Genomic DNA, 16,056 nt, shown 5'->3' with positions numbered 1-16,056 from the left:
TCTTTTTAACACACATACTCAATAAAATTGAAGTTTTTTTCAATAATGGCGCAGGCCTACGTTTGTGGTAGTAGTACTACTTTTGCAATTGGCGATCGTTGGATCAAAAACTGGTGATCGAAAAGTATATTTATATATACACATACATAAAAGAACAAGCGTTTTTTATTAATCAACGCCCAACCTAAACCATGGAAGCTATAAAGGCGAAATTTGAGCAGTAGGTTTAGGTTATTACGTAGTGCTCAGATAAGAAAGGAATTTTTAAAATTTTACACCTATAGGGGGTAAATATATATATAATAATATATAGACCCCTATAAGGCCTAAAAATTGAGGGTAAAGTTTGTATGAAAAATAACAAAAATCTAAAAAGCAACAAAAATAATGAAAAATTTCTTAAAATTTAAACTTTAGGGTAGTTAAATGAGGGTGAAAAGAAATAACGAATAATCCCATTCAAAATTTCGTAAACTAAAGATATGAGTAGACAGCTCAGCGGTAAACACCTTTGTTACTGTTACACCTTACACCTTTGTTACCATTCACGTTGTTACTGTTGATGGTTCGAATCCTGAACTTCAATTATTTTGAATTAAATCTGATTATCTATATAGGATGATTTCTGAGAAAGTTTTATTATGGTTTTACCCCAGCGAAGCCGGGACGGGCTGCTAGTTATATATACGGAGAAATTACAGAATTTCTCCGTCTCCGTGTTTCAGAAGGCACGTTAAGTCGCTGGTCCCGGCTGTATTTGCAGTTGTTAACACCCGCCAAACCGCATTGGGTGGTAGGTCCATTCTCCTTATCCATCCATAAGGAAGACCAGTGCACCAAAAGTGGCGACATTACAATGGTTGATGATGATGATGATTTCTTAACATGAAGGAATTAATCTCTATCTAACTTTCAACTATCACAATAATCGTGTAACTAGATTGTGCTATATCGATATCTGTTGATGTAAACCCAGCAAGAGTTAGCACTTCTTAGAACTTCGCTATTTGGTCGTTATCTACCAAACAGCTTTCATTGGCTTTAAGTTTAGCCTCAGACATCGTAGCGTCCATGTACAAGTTGATGTTTGTGTTTAGTAATATGATTTCGGCAAGATGTGCTCTCGCGGCAGTAAAATTTGCTGTGACATTGATATTTTCAGTGCTCGGATGGTCATTACTATAACATTTATGTAGTTTTTTTTTAAATTTAACTCTTAAGTTTAGACGACCTAAATCAGAAATTAATATAAATTTTTATTTAGTAATATTTACTGTGTAAGTTTAGTTTGTAATAAAAGATCGTAATGAGTTGAGAACTTCCGCCTTTTTTTGAAGCCGGTTAAAAACCAGTGTGCGGCCTATAGATAAAAGAAATATACTTATTCGACCCAAAAAAATGAAAATAATAGAACAACAAAAGAAAAAAATCTAATAAAATATACAATATTTCGTTACAATTTTTTTAATATTCATTATTTTCTTTGCTTTATTCTATTGTTTTATTGTCTGCCCGACTAACATAGATTTTACTTCATTACCTTCTAATTTTTTGTCCTATGGCAATCCAACCCTAGAAAATAAGGTTGACAGTACCCACCTATCGTAGAGAGAGAGAGAGAGAACATAGGTACATTAATCACAACTTCATTAAAACAATTTACATAAATCTCCGTAATATTTTTTAAAACACTGTGTACATTTTGTGCAAGTATCGATAAAAGATCGAGCCTCAAGACCTCGGTTGGTATCGAAATGTATCTGCACCAGTTCAGGCACGATGAAATGGATCGCGTGACCCACCGTTGAAACACGGGCCAAGGTCACTGGGGTTATCGCTAATCTATATATTTATAGAACTAAGTTTTAATTATATCTCTTCAGTTTTTCTGTTCGTAGCCGAATTTGCGTATTTTTGTATTTTTGGCGGACCTATTCTATTGTTTGACGTAAAAGTAAAATATAAAAATATTTACAGAAACACGTAACCTTTTATTATTGTTTATATTATACTATTGTATGCGACCGTAAAATTACACCATTAGGAAATAACCTAACTCGCGAGTTTGTAAACTGTCGAGAAAATTTCATTTACCATTTTAATTAACATTAATCACTGCGTTATTGAGCTTCGTACTTATTGTAATATAATTACCTAATCACAATAATTTACTCAGTAAAGCAAAGTAAATGGTATTAAGTAAACAGAAGCGGATAACCTTCTATGTACGTCGGAATATAGGTTTTACTTTTTGTTCTTTGAACTCAGCAATAAAAAAATATATCTATTAATAATATTATTTCGTAAATTGCCTCTACCCCTTCAAATCATTCCAATATACAAATATTTGATTCTGGTCTTTGTTTTTATTTTGTTATTTTGATTTGTTATTTTGTTATAGTATGAGAATATCAGAGGCAACAATAGCATTCCCAAAATGGGTTCAGGTCAAGCAAGAGGCTGGTCGTGAAACCAAAGCCAAATCTTCAAAATTTAATGGTAATTTTCTCAACAAGTCACGTAAGATATATTTTTCTTAAATTCAAAAATTCATCGAACATATACAATAAGATTGCACAATTTTAACAAACATATATATATATATATATATATATGTGTGTGTGTGTGTTGGAACGTATATATGTATATGGTCAAAGAACAGGAAGTTTGAAAGTAAATATACAACTTTCTTGTCTTTGAAACTTTCCACATGTCGTCGCCACGAATAAAATAAACAAAAAAACTCACCCACACAGTCGGAGCAATGCGTCACTAATGCATTTACCAATCACTATATTCTCGTCCATGTATCAAACACATGTTTTCACATTTGTAATGGTACTTTACACGGTTCAAGTAACTAACGCTTGTGGATATTTATTAGCAAAGACAATATACGTAAATACATGCGATTTACTTGTCTTTTTGCTGAATAGTTTTAATACAATTAGTTACACCAGTATTAGTGTCGATTATACTTATTTATGAAACCATAGTGAAAGACAATTTGAAAACGAAATTTCTATAATATCGTTAAAACATTTTCGGAGAAACCAATTAGGTACAAACATACATATAGTAAGTAGTAGGCATATGGTTTAGGCTTATGATATATGTCAAGTTAATACGAATTGATCGTGTAAATAAATCACAGATATATATCATAGATATATTAATATACTTAAGTGTACTTTGCGTTAAATTTACATGAATTTAGTAGTTACTAGCGTAGTGTATTAGCTCCTTTAAGCATATTCTTTGATGAATAAATTAAAAACTAAATTAATTCCTTATGGTATTCAGTATCAAACCAACTTTAAAAGAAGCATGACGTGTGATTATGTCAAATGTTGTTCTATAGTTCGGTGTTTTTTTAAACGGAAAACTTGATTAGTATGAAGATTGGTGCTTCCTCTAATATGAAGTTTAGACGTATTGTCTCTAAAGCTTTTGGTGCGAGTGTGGCTGGTTATTCTCCAAGTAAGACATATTTAATATTTAAATTAATAGATGCCTACTTAATAAATTTACAGGGTCATCTGACCGTGATATTTGGTATCCGAGTTTGTTGACATTGACATTAAGTAATCCTTGCAATAATTACACAGGATGTAACAAGATAATTTCTCGAGTGACATGCCGTAAATCAAATTTTATAGTCTTATTGAAGTAAAGAATGAAGAAGAATTGAAGTATTGAAGTAATTAAGTGATTTGCGAAATTCGTGTAAGAAAATCAAGAAAGAAAATTTAACTTTGTAGATACCTTATGGTACACAAAAGAAAGATAATCATTTTATAATTATTATTATATAGATTACAAACAGTCGTTATTTCCTTGGCGTTTTTTTCGCGATCAAATTTAGCCTAAATTGCTTCTAAAGATATTGTTTAACTGTGTACTAATTTTCATCAAAATCGGTCCAGTATTTTATTAGTTTATGCTTTACAAACATATAATCTAACAATATCAGTGTAAAAACCGAAGAATGCATAAAATACTATAAATCGAAAACAAAAAATAACGTCCGTTGTAAAGTTTCACTTCACATGTGTCACAAATGTTAAACTTTCTTTGACCATGTGCTATCGGTTGTTTAAAAAAATGGAGTTGTTGAAATCCCTTGCGACGACGCCATTTCTATAGAAATTCTTTAACAAATGAGGCCCCGCTGCCATTAACCACACAAGAGGTAGGGTCGCAACATGCAAATAGGATTGGCAAAAAATATTTTTTGGCAATATGTTTTTGTGAATGACAAGGGAAAAGGGCAATGTTAATTTTTTTTTCAGTTTTATTTTGCGATACCTACGCTAGTTTTCTATCTCTGGTGGAAGATGTTGACACTTTTAATCTTTGTACACTAAACGTGTTAACATAGAAGCATATGGCAATTTTAAACGGTATTTGAATAACTCATAATAAATTACCATTGATGAGTAATAATTCACGTAAATAATATTCAATAATGTATATACGTATTGATTGTAATTTGAATAAATGTATCTCTCTCATCATCCTCCCTTGTTACTACTACTTACTAAAAAAATACATTTTGAAGATTCGCCTGCCACATATGACCAGCTACTTGTCTGACGTCAACCTTTTTTGCTGCAGCTGTTGTCGTCCATCAGCATCCACGTGAAGATAGATATGGTGTCTTCATATTCCCTAGGGTTAAATAAACACGAACGCTCAAACGACTCGTCTTAAATAAACTGTAAATAAATAATAATTAATAATATTCTGCCAATAAATAAAAAACAATTTGTGATTAAAAGTATGTAGGTACCTAAATAGTAATATCGCATCGGTCTTTCTACTAAATAAGTAGAACAGAGAGCTTAGTGCTGGTTTGCGTTAAACTTCTCCGTATCGAGTCGATTCGAAGTAAGACGCAGCGTCATCACATTGCTTTGTGGTTGTCGTTGCGTCACAATGGCGCAATGTGATTGGCTCACTGCGTTTTATTTCGAATCGACTCGATGGTGACATATAAACAGCAAAATCGCACTACACATATGGTTGAAATAGTAAACCAAAATCAAGCTATATCAAAACAAGTAACATTGTACTAAAATTGATCGTTTTACAATAGCATTAGTATGCACGATCCACCGCGACACAATCGTTTTTCGATAGACTGAGCGATGTAGAGCGAGCGAGTTGCGGTACAATATATTAGTACATATCGTTACAGCAGAATTGTAAAGTAGAATGTGCAATAGAATTTAGATTTACGCATTATAATTTTCAGAATTTACCAATACTCTTGTCTGAGCATTTTCCTGGTTACCTCCAGAGCCGCTGAGCGTCGGAGCCCAGGGTCCGCTCCGGTACCTATAGGTACTATAAGCACCTCGTGAAACTCGAATAATTTTCAGCTTTAAACATTTCATTAATAGCGCATACTATTAAAGAATGAAAGAGATAGCATCGTCAATTTGTCAGGATCGTACCCAACTCAAGTCGTGAATCAGGCGGTTCATGCAAAACAAACAGGATTACCGTGTCAAATCCAGTCCTGAACCTCAGGGTCATAATAATGAGATTGGTTCAGACCAATCTCATTATTAACCACGAACCTAAAAAAACACTTTTTTCTTTTAGAATAAATAAGTTAATGACCCGAGGTCAAACATAGGCTACCGCGGGCGAAGCTGCGGACAATATCTAGTTGATAATGTTGTTGCGCCGTTTCTTCATCCGGAGCTAGTCGGCAGTAGACTTAAGTAAATTTTTGACGTCAATTTATGTGATGTGTAGGTATATCGTCCAAAGTTGAATAAATTTAGAATTAAATAAAAATTATGTTCAATCCCACATTCGAAAGTTCAGTGCGTTCCTATTCATCGATTCAGTAACTAACAACAAGTTAATTTAGTTTGGCTTAATGGCAGCTTCCAATGATGCCATCGAAGGGGCTCGCTTCTTGCAATAATATATTTTAACACCCAATAGAGCTTTTTAGATTTGCCATCAACACGCAATAATGAAGAAAAAGTTTGACTAACGGGAGAAAATTTTCCAAACGTAATAAAATGCCTAAAAATACATTTTATATGTGCTATTATGCTTAACGAAATTAGCATACCGTTAAACAACAAAGACTAAATTCATTCAACATCACTGACATTGAAAATACAGAGCATTTTCTGTTGTTACTCGAAATAACATCAAACCTAAACAAGAGTCTGCAATAAGGATTCTGATTTAAAAAAAACCGTAATTTTTTTTTAAGATACTACTGTGATTTTACGACCGGCCTAACGTCATCCCTCTATGGGTATACTGTTGTTGCCCTATCAGCTTTACTTAGTTGGTCAAATGTAAACAGAACTAGCATTATTTTCCTTCAAAAGGCTTGCACGGCTATATTTATAATTGCGCATTGGACCTTTGTGGTGAATCGTATATGCCCACTAAAATGGTCTCTGTATATGCTCCATCTTCCTCATTCATAAGGATAATGCCCCAACAATGAAAGTCTTAATGACCGATGACTCTTTTTCTAAATTTCTTTCAATCGAATCTATTATATATTTACCAAATAAAAGGCGTATAAGTTAGGCTTTCGAATTGGTCTTTATGAGATACATTTCTAATGATAATTATGTTGATTGGTAAAGTAATGGTAGATTGATAAGCTGTGTCAGGGTTAACACGTGGTGAGTGTCGCCACTTGCACTCTTATCTTTGAGGTCGTATACGTGAATGACCTGTTTACTCTGTTCGTGTTGTATGCAATGAGGAAGAAAATAACCTTGCGGAGGACATACGAGTAGTATAACACTGTAAACACTAAAATTAATTTAAAAAGTAAGTACATACTTAATTTATTACAAAACAACTTCTTGGGATTTAGTAATCCGTAGTATCCGTCCTGGTTAAATAAATAAATAATAAATATATTAGGACAAATCACATAGATTGAGCTGGCTCCAAAGTAAGTTCGAGAATTGTGTTATGGGATACTAACTCAACGATACTATATTTTATAACAAATACATATATATATATATATATATAAACATCCAATACCCGGGTCAATCAGAAAAGATCATTTTCCATCATGACCCGACCGGGGATCGAACCCGGGACCTATCGGTTCAGTGGCAAGAACTTTACGGTACAGCGATTCTCCTACCGAATACAAATGTATGTGTAACTAGCTGCGTCCCGCTGGGCGCAGATTGAGTTAGCCCCAAAGACAGTTCGACACTTGTGTTATGGGATACAAACTCAACGGTACTATTTTCTATAACACGTACATATAAACGTCCAATAATAATAAACATAAAACAATAGTCACTAAAAATAAATGAATTTTAACTAAAATATTTTTTCCGTTTCAATTAAATTCGGAATTCGGAAGCGATAAGTAAATAAATCGCTCGGATGTATTGTTATGATCTCGAAAACCCTGGAATTAAATTCAGTCACCAATACACTTTGTATGAATATATTCTGTAATAATATATTATGTTTTAAGTTTTTTATCTCGCCTGTGGATATGGGACACCTAGGACACTCCACTGTTGGGAAAAGGCCTCCCCCCTTTTTTACACTCGTCTCTTTCTATTGTAAACTTAGACCATTTGGTAGAAACAGATTCCATATATAATAAAATACCTAACCTAAGAAAAATGTTTTAAACAACTGATTTTTTCGCGATTTTGGGATTGCTTCCATACGAATATTTGTTCAGTATTAGGGACGTGCATGTGATCTAAAAGTCATCGTGTATAGGTAGGTATGTATGTCACAAAAATCCGTCCAGAAATATTCACTGTTATAAATTAAGTTAGTACCTAGGATATTTTATTTCACAGTATTGTAACTGCTAGCCGCAGCTCGCGGTCATAACTTTGCAATTTGTAACAACTTATTTTGTTTACTTAGGACTTACTTATAAGGTCAAGCTTGTAAGTTTCCGGTGCAAAGTTCCAAGCTAAAATGATACCTTGGAAGCCAAAGCTTCCAAGGTATCATTAAGTAAACAATGTTTAATTGAATTATATGTCTGAGATGGATTCATAATGCTGTAAGTGGGTTGTTAAAGTTCTTATTCAAAGACTCCAAACAGATCACCTTATCACTTCACTCCATTACCGTAACATCGTAACTCACATCGTTCATAAATCCGAACGCAGGTGTGAGAAACATTTTATGAGTCAATAACTGCCGTATGCCAGTTCAAATATTCAGGACAAGAACAGGGTCACTTTGAGCTGCTCTGTGCAAGCTGGATGCCAGTTTACCCATTGTACTGCATATTATTCACAAGCTGCTTCGCTGAATCAACATTGGCAAGCTTTTGACTAATTGGATCGGTACTTGGATTTCATAAAAGTAAAAGTTAATTGTTCGGAGCAAATCTAATAGATAATTTAGCAATTTTTTTAAATTCAATTAGATTTCGCATAAATGAAAGATCAATTATTTTGCAATCGATTTTATTTAATTTCTTTTTTTTAAATAATTTAATTTAGTTAATTTAGTTTTCTTGTAGATCTAATCACCTTATCGAATGGTGATAACCATAGATACAATTATATTTCTTTTATCTATGGTGATAACCTTATTTTCAAGTTTAAAGTTCAAGAAGCTGACGCCTGATTAGTGTTCGTTTATAACATATGCTCACAGTACTTATTTAATTATATACATTTAAAACATATACATAAATACTTGTCTATTTTACGTGATTGTGAAATAGACAAAGATTTGAATGTTTTGTCTCCTAGTTCCTTGGTCTATGCACCAGATAATTCTGCCAAGGAGTGAAGAACCCGCTTATCAGATTTAGGATATTAGTTTGATATTCTACATTTCTCCTTCTTCTGAAAGCTTCAGTCAGCTTGATTTTCAAAACAAAACCTGAAAAAAATCGCGTTTTGTATTCTTAAATAGAAGTATCCAACACAAAAGCTAATGTAAACGTGAAAAAAGAAATATTTAGAATACCGGTTGGCCTTCAAATAAAATCTGTTTCTGATTGACGATTGAATCAAAAATAGCGGGAACAGTAGCCATTATGGTCTAAAATAGTCTGCCGGGAATTCTTTTCATGGATGATTGATTCCAGTTGCCATTCAAGCTAGGAAATTACCGCAGTGAAACATTTCAAATGATTTATATAATGAATCTAAGCTAAGTATTTCTTCCTACTCGTCTCATACGCGGTCTATTTATACAAACAAAAACTATAGTTATTTATCGATTTGTAGAGTTTCCATTTCAGAGAATTTAGAATTATTATCATCTCAGTCACAAGAAGTCCACTGCTGGACATGTTAATATATCATATAAATGTATCTATATCAGATAAAATAAACCCAATTAATCAATTAAACAAAAAGCACATTATACAGTATATACTGGGTACATTGTTTAAAACATAATGTACACTTACGGAAGTGTTTAATATTATGTAGGTACGGTTAGATCTTGAAAAGAGAAAGTTAAAAAACCCAAAGATGATTGGCAATCTCTGAGCTCTCGGAATCTACTCGTAAAATAATGAACCACAGAGCTTATCCTCATCGACTTGCGTGTTAAAATTATTGAAAGGAATTTGTATCTGATGGAAAATATACTCATTTATTAAATCTATAAAAAATATTATCAAATATACACAATTTTTACAATAAACACGGTCATATGAAATTATTTTCTTTAATTTAATCCTTGCTACTTTTCCGTAAAACTCTTTGGTAAATTCCTTTTTTTTGAGTCGATGGGAATTACCGCAATATTTTTTTGTAAACCGCAAACGGTCAGTTTATTCGATATAATTACATTTTTAATTATAAAAATATTTTATACAAATCGTATTAATTCGCAAAATTTACCCCAAAAAGAGTATAATCTACGAGGCATCGACGTGCGAGTACGTTCATCAGTCAAATATAAATGATGGCGCTGATGGCCAAGGGTGAGCAGTCACGGCCAAGGGTGAGCGGCCACGGGTCGCCGCCCTTTTATCTCGGGCTCACTGACTAATTGACCGGAAGAATTTTGGGGTTTCAGTACAAATTTATTATTCAATGAAAACAACAAAAACAAGGATACAAGGATAAATTAATTTAAAATGACTTCTTGGTTTCTGGGAAAATTAAAAAATATATTAATTATTTAGTAAAGAAATAATTCATAAACCGTAATAAATCATACACCTAAACTAACTTTTCAAAAGATCCACATCAAAATCCGTTGTGTGTTAAAGATCTAAGCGTACATAGGGACCGATAGACAGAGGGAAGCGAGTTTGTTATACTATGTATGTAGTGATTTTTCCACGATAAACTCTTAAAATTTATGCACTATAAGTACTTGTGTAATTAGGTCTTGAAAGATAGGCTAGCTTTTATCCAGAAATTTTGATTTAGCTGGAGCGTGCCCCAACACTTTTCAGGTATTTTAGAAATATCAAAAAATAAACACGAAACTTGTAGACAGAGAAAATTCTAATCGAATAAATTACGACCACTGAACTTGAACTTCCACACAATGGCGTGATTCAGTACCATAGCTGATAGTTGTATAATTGTCGCAATTTGCACATAGTGGAGAGGTATTGTATTTACCTACATTTATCGGTCAATCAACTCTATCCTTATTCCGGAAACTACTATACAAAAATTTTACCATGAAAACCGCATACAATTCCATCCAGTTTTTGCGTGATGCGCGAACAAACAAGACACACAGGCAAATAATCTAAAAAAATGTTTTGGCTTCTATTAGTCCCATAAAACCAATCATTATTTTTCTTTAATATTTGCTATAGCTCACTTTATTATTGTAGATATTGATAAGATATATGTTTCGCAATCAACGTCTATGGAATCAAGGTATATTACATTCTTCACTATTGGACACGTATGGACACATATTGGACAAAAATTATAGTTGCTAGTTGAACAATACCATCCAATTGATCTTCGTCTTCTACACTATCGATTTCCTGAGTTGTCCATCGCTATTATAGGTGATTGGTTGATGTAATGAAAGATTAACAAATAAACAATTATAATTAAGCAGCTTTGCGAGATGTTGGAAGTAGTATGTTACATTGTTGCAAAGTTGCCTTGAAGATGCCCGCATTTTCACTAAGCCTTCCTCAGCCGTCGTAAGATGTCCAAACTCATTATATATAATTAAATAAAATAAAGTAAAATGGAAAAATCATTTTCTCAAAATTAAAAATTCGACTGAATTCAGAACAAATTTGTCTAAATTTGTGTGAGTTGAGCTATATTTGGATTAAACTTATAATTATATTCTTGTTATTAGCTTTATTAATTCCAATGAAATAAAAAACAAGTTTACTTCACTTTAGTTGCACTAGTTTGTGAATTGAGAAATTATTTATCGAAAGCGCTTTAAATGAAAATTTAAAAAAATGTTTCTTTATAAATTTTTGTGACGAGTAATTTTCCACGTACCTACTTACCTAATTCAAGTAGGTACCTACTTACAAAAAATAATGAGTAATAATTATGTTTATGACATGTTAGTAAGTAGTAGCCAGGTATCATTAGCATTACAAATATGGTAAACACTATAAAATCTTAGTTAAAATCGACGTCAAATTCGTTAAATGCGTCTTCACATAACGCCTTTGCCACTTTACATATTTACAGGTAGGTATTCTCGTAGTTCGCCAACCTATCACTATTGAAACTCAATTCTACCAACAAACCCGCGGAATGGGGCCTTCGAGTTTCGCCTTGGCTCTGTCTACTCCGTAAATAATGAAGACGCGATACTGTATGAACAGTATTCTAAGCACATACTGTAGTAGTAGGTACGTTGAAAACAAATTAGGTACACACTTATGTGTATTTTCTTAATAAACGTAAAACGAATTCTAAGCCAATATTTAAACCATATTTAATTACAATGACACAGTCTATGTAAACATTCCGTACATTTAGTTAAAGTTAATTATAATTTTATGTGTGTGCTACTACTTTGCGAGACAAATATTTCAAGTTTTTTTTTACTTGACGGATAAAGACTTTGACGTGGACTTCGACCTTCGCGTCGTTGACGTTTAGACAAAATGGAGTACTTTCCGTTTTTCTTGTGCAGAATGTCGAAATGTTAATTCAAACCCATGGAATTAGTAGGTAGTTGTACGGAGTACCTACTAATTCTATGTTCAAACCAATTTCAGTAATAAAATGCCTTACTAATATGTGCTATTTATTGACGATTTTAAAAAATTGAATCGATATTCAATTTCGGTACGCAGGCTGCCGACACTGTGGTCAGATTTAAATAGCCAGCGCAGCCATTCTGACACCGCCGATAAAACGGTGGATAGTTTTGAGGGGTTTCTGGCAAAATTTTATCACTTGATTGGTATAAGGTCGATTAATTTGTTTTTTTTTTTAATTGAAATAATAAATTATATGTACTTTAGAACCGGTTTAACCTTTAAAAAATCATTTAATAAATTTGTCGAATTTTCAAGATAAACTCATTCATATTCAATATTCTTTATTCAATTTAGGATGATATATACATCACTTATTGACGTCAAAATTCGTCAGTAAATAATCGTATACCCGATTTTTGTTATCGATTTTCTAACAATCGACCTGTACATCCAGGAGCCAGATTTGCTTATTCATCAAACTAGTGGCTTCCTTATCAGTAGCTTTAATTGGATTATAAAAAAGTCGGTAGTTATTATCTGATATTTATAAGCTTGGTCGTTGCGCAAAAACTTTCAACAATTCAGTCATTGTAAGAGTGCAAATAATGCATATTTTATTTAAATTCACAGCACTATTACTTGATTCTAATGGTAGACTTAAGTAATAAAGTAAATGCCTTGATTAAAAATATTTAATGTTCCGGTGAAAGATATCGTCACGAGCAAACCTATACTCTAGTTGATGACTTATCGGCTAAGGTGTAAATTGCTTTGGTGCAAATTGGGAAATGCCGAGAAAATAGACTTTCTCGACGAATGTTTTGATCATACTGTGCCTTCTACTCCATAAAAAACCATAATGAGGCCAATGACAACCCAATTGCTGTGGCTACTTACTGATTTATACTAATTAAATGTTGCAGACGGATATAGCAATTATTGTCTAAACTGGACGTTAATTTTCGACCAACATAATACATTTAGCTTTATAAATGGACAGTGAAGGAAAGTGACGGAATCTTGAAACCACAAAGAGCAGACAAAAAATAATAAAATTATAGAGTTAAAACTTTGTAAACCGTGTTAAATTCTTGGCGAGTTTGTGGCATAAGATGTTTCCTGTAGGTACATAGTAACCTGTAATTAAAATGCCTCTCTAACCCTGCAAACTGGAACACAATGCAAGCACTGCTGTTTGGCGGCTGAAATAGATGAGAGCGAGGCACCCATGCAGACAACCTTTATACCAAGGTCTACCTTTTCGAAATACAACTGCTTTATGCCGGCTCCACACTAACAAACTTTGGCGGATTCGGTATACATTGCTGGTTGGTTCATTACAACAAATAATAGCACTCATACTAATTACGCAATGCTCACGCAATCGCGCTGGCAATAGCTTAATTGCGGTGTTGTCTTCTGTTTTTAGTTTAAGATGAATTGAAAAAATATTAATTTTGTATGCTATAACAATAGATAGCAAGAAGAGGAAAAGGAAAGCCAAGAAGGGCATTCCTAGATGAAATAAAAGAGAAGGCAGAGCTCGTGTCGTATAGGGAGGTGAAATCGATGGCTGAGGACAGATTAAGATAAATTAAATTAATTGATGATGAACAATAAGACATACCTGCAAATTAATTTGTACAGCGTTATAGATCTGTATTTTCTTTACTCTGTGTCAGAATTGACATATTCATGAGAACCAGTGACTAAAGTGACTACTTACAGAGCCAGTGGGTTACTATGCAAATGTCATTCTTATGAATACATTTGGGTTGTTGAAGATATTCACCGTATTCGTAGCTCGTATCCTTTGCCCGTGTTCCACTTTTTTTTAATTACTCAATAAAATGTTTTTATTTTTGCATTTTTCTTTTTTAAGTACTGGTTTACTTGTCATTTTATTTGAGCCTGCTTTCCTAGTCGTTATAACTGGCAATATAAATCCTACCATACTATACTAATCCCACATATTGCTATTTATACTTTATCTTCACACATCTTTCACGGCATTTGAGTAAATGCTGAAGAAGTACATTATCGCAGTATTTCTACTTTTATGTACACAAATGTATATACACTAATTGAACTCAAAATCCTCCTCAATAAACTATTAAGCATTTTATTACCTAATCTTGGTACTATTAGCGAAAGGTGGACAAAATTCGTGATCCAAAATGTTATGTAAAAAACAATAAAGCTACATAACCAAAAATTATATGCAGAAGATTTGAAAGTCGTTATATCACGTTTTGGTAGGTAATAACGGAAGCTACATAAATTACTAGCTTTTGCCCATGGTTACGCCCGCGTGATATTTCTTTCCAAAAAATAATCTAAATAAAAAACAGCCATTCTTTAGTAGTAGTATATAGTATAGTATAGCCAGTAGTAATATAATTTATTACAATTTATGAGCACTAACCATAGGTGTCTACAAAGTATACGTATCCTAGGGATAAGCACTATAAAATACTGCATCTTATTATTAAATAATTGCCTTGCCAAATGACATCACAATGTCGACGTTATTGTAATAAACTGAGCTAGTTAGTATTGGGATTAAAGGGAATAAAAAGTCCTGTATCAGCCCCCGAGATTGGAAAAAGAAGAAACTTTTCTTGTAGACGATTGGCTGGCGTTTGTATTGGGAATTTCTTCGATTTATTAATATATAAATTAAACCTTATCATTAGGCTGCTTCTAAGCTATTTAGGAGGTAGGTATATCTGTACATAAAATTCAATTTTAGTTCTTGTTCCGTCACATGTTTAAACTTGATGAGAAAAACGACATTGACAATATTACTAATTATTATCGCCGCAAGAATCCAGTATATCTGCCACAACGTAACAGAAGGACAAATATAGCGTATAGTCTAGATGATAATCAATGAGAAGTTTGTAATTTTAGAACTTTTGAACCTCGTATATTGTCCCACTATAAGCAAAGATCTCGATCGCATTTTAAATTTTCTCTATTCAAAAAGATAACTTTGAATGAAAAGAATTGGAATATTCCAACTAACCATAATATTGGAATTTTCCAAGTCTTTACCAATTTATCGATCTCAATGCTTAGGTAAGTTAAAAAAAAAACACTGCTATGGTAAATTAAGCAGGTTAGGTAGTTAACTACTGAATTACATAAACTATAGTGTCTAGTGCGTACACGACTTTATTGCTCCAATCACATAGGTAGTTCTTTACTGCCATAATGACATAAAGAGAACCATAACGCGATGGCATAAAACCCCGTACAATGTCGTAAATTAGCAATTATTGACTGAGAAAAACATCTGATCTGCTTCGGTTTCGTCAGTCATTGGCATTAATTGCTGTATGCGTGGTAAAAAATATCAGTGAGTAGCAGGATGTCGGTCTGACCGGTCGTGGTGCGGGTTGATATTGCGGTCCAGAGGCCGCGTGTGAAGCCAGTCAATTGTGGTGCGCTATGAACGGGGTTCGGTTGTGTTACAATCGCCTGCGCAGCATTCTCGCCGCAAGAATGTCTCTGCCTCCCGTCCTGCTTTGACTTACAAATACAATGTCGTGTTCGAGATTCAGTAGTTCCATTTTCCGAAGTGTTGTGAAGTACACATGTGGGCTAGCCAGTCGAGAGAGTAAGTAGTTATTAGTAATTGCGCAAGCTCTTTGTCGGACACCGCGGATACAGCGCTATTTCTGTTCAATAACTTCGCTCCTACCTATTTACCCGATTACTGATGTACTTTATAATATCCACATTTTTTCTATGAGTAGTACTCGCTCCGATACCATAGCTAAATATATACGGTCACACTAAGCTTATTCAACAGATAATGGTTTCGTTTGGTTCAATATGTGGCTAATTACCAAAACAATGTCAAAATTATTGCTTGGTCGTGT

At 33.3% G+C, this 16,056-nt stretch overlaps 1 protein-coding gene across 12 annotated transcripts in view; it reads left to right on the top strand.

Annotated features, from left to right (window-relative positions):
• The window catches only part of Ih (I[[h]] channel), a 179,860-nt gene that overhangs the window by 111,248 nt on the left and 52,556 nt on the right, over window positions 1-16,056 (top strand). The window contains exon 1 of one of the 12 annotated variants that reach the window (XM_053758187.1): window positions 3,326-3,480. The exons of 10 other annotated variants lie outside the window; for them this stretch is intronic. In XM_053758187.1, coding sequence (XP_053614162.1) covers window positions 3,396-3,480 — 85 coding nt within the window. In that variant the 5' untranslated portion in view covers window positions 3,326-3,395. Of the gene's footprint in view, window positions 1-3,325; window positions 3,481-15,522; window positions 15,792-16,056 lie in introns of those variants that run through there. One more of the 12 variants, XM_053758188.2, reaches the window with a different exon arrangement.

Source organism: Plodia interpunctella, chromosome 18 (genome assembly GCF_027563975.2).
Source record: "Plodia interpunctella isolate USDA-ARS_2022_Savannah chromosome 18, ilPloInte3.2, whole genome shotgun sequence".
Classification (NCBI taxonomy): Eukaryota; Metazoa; Arthropoda; class Insecta; order Lepidoptera; family Pyralidae; genus Plodia; species Plodia interpunctella.
Note: the sequence above shows the minus strand (reverse complement) of the source record. Positions and strands in the feature narration are given on the sequence as shown.